This window comes from Hoplias malabaricus, chromosome Y (assembly GCF_029633855.1).
Source record: "Hoplias malabaricus isolate fHopMal1 chromosome Y, fHopMal1.hap1, whole genome shotgun sequence".
Classification (NCBI taxonomy): Eukaryota; Metazoa; Chordata; class Actinopteri; order Characiformes; family Erythrinidae; genus Hoplias; species Hoplias malabaricus.
This window is the reverse complement of record NC_089820.1, coordinates 80,581,320-80,591,740: the sequence shown is the minus strand read 5'-3', so window position 1 is coordinate 80,591,740 and position 10,421 is coordinate 80,581,320. Positions and strand designations below refer to the sequence as shown.

Below are 10,421 nucleotides of genomic sequence, written 5' to 3'. Positions count from 1 at the left end.
CTCTGTTGTGGTCAGGATGAAGTGGATGAGCTGCGAGCTGAGATGGAGGAGATCAGGGACAGTTACCTGGAGGAGGAGGTTTATCAGCTGCAGGAGCTGCGCAGGGAGCTGGATCGCTCCAATAAGAACTGCCGCATCCTCCAGTACCGTCTGCGCAAAGCCGAGCAGAAGAGTCTGCGGGTCGCACAGACCGGACATGTAGATGGAGAACTGCTACGGAACTTGGAGCAGGACCTCAAGGTGTGTGTGTGCTTCTCAAGCGTTACCTATACGTACCTTTACCTGTTACCTCTGTCTCATATATTTTGCAGAATAAACATGTTCAGGAACAGTGAAACTATCACTATCCAACAGATGTTAACCATTTCTAGAGATTTACATAATTTCAGAACATTATTAACAGAGAAAGAATATTCTGGAACAGTGAAATTGGGAAAAACATTCTAGACACAGTTATCGGCGAAAAAAATTCTAGAAAAATGTGGGAGAAGGTTCTAGAACGGTGTACATATTGTAGAACATTGTGAAAGTGGGAGAACATTCGAGAACAATTTAGAACTTCCAAAAAGAGGAGAAATCCCCAAAGCATTTTACTGCAATCGTCAACATAAGTCTGTCCGTCTGACTGCAGGTGGCCAAAGACGTGTCTGTGCGTCTGCACAATGAGCTGGAGAGCGTGGAGGACAAACGCACACGGGCGGAGGATGAGAACGAAATGCTCAGACAGAAGATCATTGAGGTGGAGATCTCCAAACAGGCCCTTCACAACGAGCTGGAGAGAGTCAAAGAGGTACGGAGCGGTCAGAATCTTCAGTTCCAGAGAGCTGGTCTCTTCAGGTTCAACAGGTTTAAGTCTTTAGAGAGAGAGGATGTTCAGGGTGAGGGGGGAGGGAGGAGTTGGAACTTAAGGGATTTGTACCATTAATTGCTGTGCTTAAGGCGGGATTTTGAAAATGGCAGTAGTAGGTGTTTTTACCTTAAAAATACAGCTTCAAAACCACTGTGACGATCCAGTGACATGTAACAGGGAGAACAGTGTCTGTCATCACTACTCCAGGCTCGGCACTGCAGAAAATACACTATGTAACTTCTGGAGGAGGGTAGGAATCACCACCTAGGCCCAAGTGTTGCTTTAAAGCCAATGGCGGGTGTAAATCAGATTGTAAATTAGCATGGAATCAACTAAATGTAGTGTTCTCCTGCAAGTGTGTTGAGCCTGATACTGCATTACAAGCAGTACAAAAGATACAGGAGCGCTACATGCATCATATCTCAACTGGTTGAGGAACAAAACACAGCTAAACAGGGAAGAAAAGAAACATTTAAAACGTTTATTATGATAATTGAACAAAACAAACACAATGAGGGGCGGCACGGTGGCGCAGCAGGTAGTGTCGCAGTCACACAGCTCCAGGGACCTGGAGGTTGTGGGTTCGATTCCCGCTCCGGGTGACTGTCTGTGAGGAGTGTGGTGTGTTCTCTCTGTGTCTGGGTGGGTTTCCTCTGGGTGACTGTCTGTGAGGAGTTGGTGTGTTCTCCCTGTGTCCGCGTGGGTTTCCTCCAGGTGCTCTGGTTTCCTCCCACAGTCCAAAAACACACATTGGTAGGTGAATTGGCGACTCAAATGTGTCCGTAGGTGTGAGTGTGTGTGTGTGTGTGTGTGTGTGTGTGTGTTGCCCTGTGAAGGACTGGCGCCCCCTCCAGGGTGTATTCCCTCCTTGCGCCCAATGATTCCAGGTAGGCTCTGGACCCACTGCGACCCTGAACTGGATAGGGGTTACAGATAATGAATAAATGAATGAAACACAATGAGAATGATAAAAACACACATAAAGATGGTAGCTTTAAAAAGTCTGGTAGCGTTTATGGTTTTTTTCTGACGTTTGTCCTTCATCAGCTTTGTACAGCCTTGGGCCCTTTTTGTACATTCACAGGCTGTAGAGCTGTGCGGTGGGGTAATGAGATGAGAAAGAGTTATTCTGGGCCAGGGAGGTTAGCTTAAGCTAATCAGGAAGAACAGCATCATGGGTAGACGTGGCTCATAACGCGAGTCAGCAGTCGGCAGACTGTCAGAGAAGAGACGGATCACAGCCGGTGTGGAGACTAGAGCAAAACCCATGTCCCAGGTTCAGACAATGTTTTGTAGCATGGAATCCTTTGAGACGCAGTAACAGCGTGGCTCTGATAAACATTAAGTCCTTTTACCACCAGCATATGGCTGTCTGATTATGGGCCTGGGTCATGCATTACTGCAGACCTTTCCATGGGTGAGAGGGATGTGTTTGATTCTATTCAGATTAAACGAGAGGCTGAACAAACCCAGGAAGCTCTGCAGCATTGTGCTGAGTTTATTCTGAACAGCGTCTGAATATGAGGCTGGTGTGAGACGTCCGTTGAGTGGTGTATGTCATCAACAGAGAAACAGGTTTCAGCAGATTAATGAAGGACTTCCACTAAGCCCACACACATCCTACTCTCCTCCACGTATTTCCCCTTTATCATGCAATAGCCATCCGTTTTTTGGACAAGGTTTAGACTGTGGACTTTATTTTTTCTCTCATAACTTTATCTACACTGTGTTTCTGTTTGCGCTGAATATGAGGCAGTCCCTTAGGTGAAAAGTGTGTTTTATTAAAGTGCCCTTATCCAGAACACTCCTTGGCTATTTTGGTTCTGCGACAGTATGAAACAGCAAACCCTGCAGGGACAGCACCTATCACAGCAAGAGAAGCTTCAACAACAGCTTGAAATCCTTCAAAACAGCTGCCCTACTACTGCAGATGTCTTTATACACTGACTGATGTGGTCATAGTGCATTATACAAATGTAGTGACTCAAAACACTCTAATGACATTAATGACCATTACAGATGCACGCAGGGATCTATTCTTTACTTCTCTTCATGACTAATTTAAAACATTCCTCAAATACTTACAGCACATGCATATCTGCTGCAGGGATAGTAATGGATCCGTGTGTGTGTGTGTGTGTGTGCACATGTGCGTGGTGTCCTACAAGGTTTTGCCATAACAGCTTCTAACATTTAGCTTCACACACACACACACACACTCTACTGCCAACTCCAAGTAGTGGAGCTCCCTACAGGGTCAGTGTGAGAGACACAGCAGGGTGGAGAGAGGGAGGAAGGAGAATAAAGCTGAAGTGAAGGAGTCTGTACTGTTCAGGTTTGATGAGAACACACACCTCAGGTTTGCCCCAGAAAACTCCAAGCTTCTCTCCCATTCATCATGGGACTCTCTTCATCCCTCCATCCCTCTATGCATCCCTCCTCCTACCTCACTCTGCTAGAGGTGCGGGGAAGAAGACAGATGTTGTACATGTTTGGAATGAGGAATAATTTAGTGTCCTATATAGACTGCTGCTCTGAACTGTACGGTTTGGCACATGATTTACCTGAATATTTTATGTCTCTCTGAGGGCCAGCACGGACAGTGGCTTGTAAGAGAGTAAATCTGGAATCACACAGTGACTCAATTCAGTTCAGCATTGTTAACAGAGATCAGTAATTTATCATTTTTATTTCCTAAGATAAAGAAATGTATGACACAGAAATCATGAGGCAGCTATTCACACTTGCTCTGTTATTTAAAGGCTAAGCACCACTTAATGAACCTCCATAAATATTCCACATTATTTTAGTTACTGACAGATATAAGTATGAATTAAAATGAAAATAGCAGCTTAATTTGCTTTAAAACTGACAATTTTATTAAATTGACGGAAAAACCCGAGCTCGCTACGGAAATTCTTGAACGCGACCGTGACGTCACTGGTGGACAACAGCTGAACAACGCCGCGGTAAAACACCGTTATGACTGACTGTTATGACAGTATCTAGCTAAATAACCAACATTATTCATGACAATAGCCTAGCAATAAGCTAAACTCAAATGTAGAAGTACCGTTATTCTTGTAAATGTGAGCGAAGTCGAACTCGAATTCATCCGACACTATAAACCTCCGTAATGCAGCTACGTAGCCGAGTATAATCTGAGACACCGAGTTTAGCGAGTCAAGCTAACGTTAACTAACACCAACTAAAACAGGCGAAGTGAGTGTCCTTACCCTGTTTACCTCCAAGTTACAGAGGCTCTTGAACACCTTTCGTTGGTGTCCTTACATGCCCATATTGTTGGAAAAGCGCCAGTGAAATGAGCTACAGATAACGGAGTGAGCGGAGGGTCCTTTCCAAAGTGTCCGTTTAAAGTGGACAAATTTAGTCCATTTTCTGGATATTTTGGGATCTTTGGGCCATTTGTTCACAGATGTCCCACTGTACATTGAATGATTGCAGCCAAAAACAACACACCTTTTCGTCATTTTGCATTAAATTAAGTGCAGCTTCTAGAGTTGTTGTCCACCATCTACGTCACAGGCAAGACGCCTATTAGAGTTTCCCAACACCGTTGGGGGGGGGGACCAACGGTCTTTTAAACCTTATTCCTTCAATTAATAAGAAATAACATGTTTTCTAACTATCAATAAACACAAGTTAGGAACTCAAATTCCACTGTATTTATTTGTTTCACACTTTCATATCACTGGTGCTTAGCCTTTAAAAGCTGCAGCTTTACAAATATGTCATGGTGTAATTATTCATGGTTCGTTTAGCTTTTGTCTTCTTTTTTTTCCAGACTCTATAATTTGTAAAAAAAACACACACACTGTGGACATAGACATTCAGTAGTGCACTCACAAAAGCATTAAAGAAAATGCAGTGCTCTGGATCAGACGCACATGAGCCTAAGTTGTTGAATGCCAAGTGTCGGCTAGAAAGGTATAAAGCCTTTCATCACTGTCCTATGCAGCAGTGTATCTGATGAGTTGCAGTAATGAGGACAAACTGCCTAAAACTGTTAGAATAGTAGGTGCTTACAAATGTTCGGCTGTAGACTGTATCTCTTTGAAGCACTTTATTTAATTCCTGTACTTTTAAATAAAGTTTATTTAGGAATGTAATAAAGTAACCACTAAGATAATTTTAAATAAACCCCATTTAAGAAAAAATTATGTTATTTATATCATAATTGGCCATAAAAAGCAAGAGTCACCTTGACTAAATTCCACAGCTTTGAAATTCGATACATCGAGTGCCTGCGGTTAACTGTGTGAATGTTCTATGAAGGTTTGTCTCAGGCACACAGGGAAGGGAATCCTAAACTGACTGGAATGTGGTTAATCTGGGCTAACAGGACCCAGTCCACCCTGAGAACTACCCTGACAGCAATGCTCTTCACTAAAAATGTCACTTTCACACATCAGATGTCAACGAAACGTGATCCAGCCGAGACACATAGGTTACTGCTCTGTTGAATGGAGGTGAACCGAAGAAGATTGTTGTCTCTCTGCAGAGAAACTAAACAATGTAGAAGGGATGCACAGCTTATGGTTTGTTCATCATTATGCAAATGAAACCTGTTTATATTCTTAGTCATTGTAATCCAGTTAGAGTAAAAACTACGTTTACTTTGATTTGTGTGTGATGAAAAGTTATATTATTAAACAATATTTTTTACTCTTTTAAGAAGGTTTAAAAGCCAGGCACAACTTAATGGACCTCCATGAATATTTCACATTATTTTAGTTACTGACAGATATAAGTATGAAATAAAATGAAAATAGCAGCTTAATTTGCTTTAAAACTGACAATTTTATTAAATTGACGGAAAAACCCGAGCTCTCTACGGAAATTCTTGAACGCGACCGTGACGTCACTGGTGGACAACAGCTGAACAACGCCGCGGTAAAACACCGTTATGACTGACTGTTATGACAGTATCTAGCTAAATAACCAACATTATTCATGACAATAGCCTAGCAATAAGCTAAACTCAAATGTAGAAGTACCGTTATTCTTGTAAATGTGATCGAAGTCGAACTCGAATTCATCCGACACTATAAACCTCCGTAATGCAGCTACGTAGCCGAGTATAATCTGAGACACCGAGTTTAGCGAGTCAAGCTAACGTTAACTAACACCAACTAAAACAGGCGAAGTGAGTGTCCTTACCCTGTTTACCTCCATGTTACAGAGGCTCTTGAACACCTTTCGTTGGTGTCCTTACATGCCCATATTGTTGGAAAAGCGCCAGTGAAATGAGCTACAGATAACGGAGTGAGCGGAGGGTCCTTTCCAAAGTGTCCGTTTAAAGTTGACAAATTTAGTCCATTTTCTGGATATTTTGGGATCTTTGGGCCATTTGTTCACAGATGTCCCACTGTACATTGAATGATTGCAGCCAAAAACAACACACCTTTTCATCATTTTGCATTAAATTAAGTGCAGCTTCTAGAGTTGTTGTCCATCATCTACGTCACAGGCAAGACGCCTATTAGAGTTTCCGAACACTGTTGGGGGGGGAGACCAACGGTCTTTTAAACCTTATTCCTTGAATTAGTAAGAAATAACATGTTTTCTGACTCTCAATAAACACAAGTTAGGAACTCAAATTCCACTGGATTTATTTGTTTGACTCTTTCATATCGCTGGTGCTTAGCCTTTAAGAATAAAACCTTTATCCTGAGGCCTGTGACTTTGTGACTGTATTTCTTGCCGTCCTGGCAGTAGCATGTCTCTGCTGATGCACATCATGGTAGAATTACGTTATCACTCTGTCGTCTGGGTCTTAGCTGATGTGTTGGCGATGCTTAAGTGTGGCGCTGCCTAGGCTAGAATTAGCCGAGTTGACTTACAGTGCTGTTGTTAGCTGTTTGGACTCCTCTGAAACATGTGCTTTATCTGCTGTTGTTTGGTTCTGGGGAATCAGGGACGCTGGGCTATCTCTGAGCTACATCACTATATCAGTAGGCCATCCAGTTCACTGAACTGTTTCAGCTGATTTCAAATATTTTCCACAGGTTTTAGCTTTTAAAATTATATTCTTATTACGGGGTACCATCGGTCTGATTGCGCTACCAGAGATCCAGCCTCATGGACCACAAGGAACCCTGTCCCTAAACCCAGATATCGTGCTGGATATTGTGGATCACTGTGGCTAAGGAAGCATGTCCATGACATTAGTGTCTCTGCAGGATTAAAGGGATTAGTTCAGCTGAACATGCTAATGTGACTCAGTGAAAGACATGTTGTAGTGCTAGTTAGCATGATGTGCTAACTGGCACTCAACTTTAATTCATTACTGTTTTATTAGCATTTTTAATACAAATCTTTGCTGTTGAGTCAAAACCTTGTATCTCGTAATTGGTAACTTTTCACTAGAAAGAAAGCTGTTTTTAATGTTGATGGTAAACTAATGAAAAAGGCTATCGGTTCTACTGGTTCATTTATTATGACATTTTCACACAAGGTGCAGCTGCCATTTTCACATGAAAATCTACACAAAGAGAGGCACAGTTTTATTCCAACAGTAATACAATTATACCTTAAACTGCAGTTCATTTTTTATTTATTACATATAAAATTCATATGTAATCCCATATATGAAATTAAGGAATTCAATTCCTTGTAATGGGCGGCACAGTGGCGCAGCAGGTAGTGTCACAGTCACACAGCTCCTGGGTTCGATTCCCGCTCCGGGTGGCTGTGAGTGTGGTGTGTTCTCCCTGTGTCTGCGTGGGTTTCCTCCGGGTGACTGTCTGTGAGGAGTGTGGTGTGTTCTCCCTGTGTCCGCGTGGGCTTCCTCCGGGTGACTGTCTGTGAGGAGTGTGGTGTGTTCTCCCTGTGTCTGCGTGGGTTTCCTCCGGGTGACTGTCTGTGAGGAGTGTGGTGTGTTCTCCCTGTGTCTGCGTGGGTTTCCTCCGGGTGACTGTCTGTGAGGAGTGTGGTGTGTTCTCCCAGTGTCTGTGTGGGTTTCCTCCGGGTGACTGTCTGTCACCGGACTCTGGACCCACCGCCACCCTGAACTGGATAAGGGTTACAGATAATGAATGAATGAATGAATTCCTTGTAATTTAAGAGACTAACTAAGATATTCCAACAAGTAAATAATCACTGACCTTGGTGTTGTTTTAATGTATGAAACATTATAATGCCATTACACTGACACCTAGTGGCCTTTATGTGTCAGAGATTCTGTACTAAGCCTATTGTAAACATGGCGAGCCCCATGTGGGGAACCCACTCTAAGGCTCGTACACTGATTCTTTCCTGGACTACAAAGCCATTTGTTTGTTCATCACATGTGAATTGCACTTTATAGATAAAAATGCAAAAATATTAAAAAATCACTTTCATAAAAACTGCTTGCTTAACAGAGGACTTACTGCTCCTTTAGTTGTAATGAATCCTGGAGTGTGCTCTCACAGGGGGAAGTGTTTGGGATGGTATGGAGCTGTATATAGACTTGCTATCTGGTGGATGAGTGAGGGTTTCAGCCCAGCGCACAGCTCACAGTAGGCTTGGCACGGAGATCAACATTAATCCAACAGAGCGGACTGTTATGAAACCTCTTGGCAGGTTTAGCTTTCACAGGGGAGGAGGAAGGAGAGAGATAGAGAGACAGAGGGAGAGGAAGAAAGAGAATGCATGATTCTGAATGTGTGAGTAAGAGAGAGAGAGAGACTCTAATAGGTTTATTTTGTTGTTGTAACAATTGGGGGGTTGGTTGTAAACAGTGTATAAGTCCATGTGTTGCTGCTCTGTGGGTAGTGCAGCTTCCATGTGTTCGTGTATTTACACTCTAGGTCCATATGCCCATTGCAAGACATTACTATGGTTCTGTAACTAATACTGCGGTGTTAGCTGGCTGCTAGCACACTCATTGTGTTCACAGAATACATTCTTCTGTTCTGAGGAGGCTTGATGTTGGAGCATTACAGTGGGGACATTATTTAGCTACAAGGACACTAGTTAATTAAGTTACTGATGTTGGATGATTAGTTCTCAATCACAAACCCCACTCCAATTCATCCCAAAGGTATTTATTTGATGGCACTCCATTATTCCAGAAAATGCAGTTCCACAGCTTCACAGCCCAATGCCTGATGGCTTTAATCCCATTTGCCAACATTTGGTGAAATTGGGTTCATATGCAATGGCTCCTGATTGTCTGTTCTTATTTTATGTTTTCTATGTCGTGTGATAATTCAATTCATCAAAAGACACTGACGTTTCAGAACAGGAGATAAACATCGGTTTCAGTGCCGCCCTAGATACAGAGGTACTGGAGGAACCCTCTTCTTGATATTGCTGGTGTTTTAGGGAGAAGGAATCTCATTGACCTAGTTAGTGTCTTCTCTCCATCTCCCCTAGTGGAAGGGGGAGGGCTAGGGAGAGCATGAGGGGGTCTGCCTTTAAAACCTGGAGTTATTATTGTCAGTTTGTGATAGATATACTATTTATATCCATTGAAGATGTCAGTCATTTCTGAATGTCATATAAAACAGGATTACTTTATTTCAGATTTAATAATATTAGTAAAAAACATAGACATACTACAGACAAAGATTGAATTTGATGGTTTCTTATTAAAATTTTCTGTTCAACTTCACACATTGGAAAATCTCCTTGAACGTAAATACTGCTCCATTAAAAGTGAAAGAGGAAAACAAGAAGATACTTTTAGCTTTGTATACCACAGTGGATGAAGGCAAATTAACCACAGTCATATTTTAATAGGCAATAATACCTTACAAAAGGGCGGCACGGTGGTGCAGCAGGTTAGTGTCGCAGTCACACAGCTCCAGGTGCCTGGAGGTTGTGGGTTCGATTCCCGCTCCGGGTGACTGTCTGTGAGGAGTGTGGTGTGTTCTCCCTGTGTCTGCGTGGGTTTCCTCCGGGTGACTGTCTGTGAGGAGTGTGGTGTGTTCTCCCTGTGTCTGTGTGGGTTTCCTCCGGGTGACTGTCTGTGAGGAGTGTGGTGTGTTCTCCCTGTGTCTGTGTGGGTTTCCTCCGGGTGACTGTCTGTGGTCAGAAATTGGGGGGAGCCTGGCCATATCAGGCTGCATGTACTTATGCTCCAGCTATACACAGAAGAATAACTTATTAAACAAAATGTAAGATGAGATTTCTGCCATCAGTGACCTAAGAGAATGAGAATGAAGTGAACCCACACTCTGTGAGCTGTACATTTCAGTGATGTGTTTTGGTGAGCGTGTGTAACCTTAGAAAATGTCTGTGTAGCGTATTTCTGAATATCCACTCAAGGGTGCACAGTTGAGTGTGCTTTCTGTGTTTAGATGTTTGTTTTTCAAAGGATGAGTCCCCCTGCGTATGTGCTGCGGGAGGTGTGCAATGAGGAGATGTTCTTATCCTAAAGCACAGCGCTGTAATTGCCGCATCGGCTATGGCTTTGATGTGAAAAGCAGAGGGGGAACAAAAGAAAACTGTAAAATGCTCTGTTTCTTACACTCTCACTTTTCACCAGCCTCACCTTCAGTAGCTACACTACATATGCAAAAGTATTGGGACACCCACACATTACATCCTACAGGGGTTTTTA

At 42.8% G+C, this 10,421-nt stretch overlaps 1 protein-coding gene across 1 annotated transcript in view; it reads left to right on the top strand.

Annotated features, from left to right (window-relative positions):
- Positions 1–10,421, top strand: part of LOC136678558 (microtubule cross-linking factor 1-like) — an 86,521-nt gene that overhangs the window by 4,286 nt on the left and 71,814 nt on the right. Inside the window, exons 2-3 of the mRNA XM_066656602.1 lie at positions 16–240; positions 632–790. Of these exons, the coding sequence (XP_066512699.1) occupies positions 16–240; positions 632–790 (384 nt within the window). The remainder of the gene's footprint in view (positions 1–15; positions 241–631; positions 791–10,421) is intronic.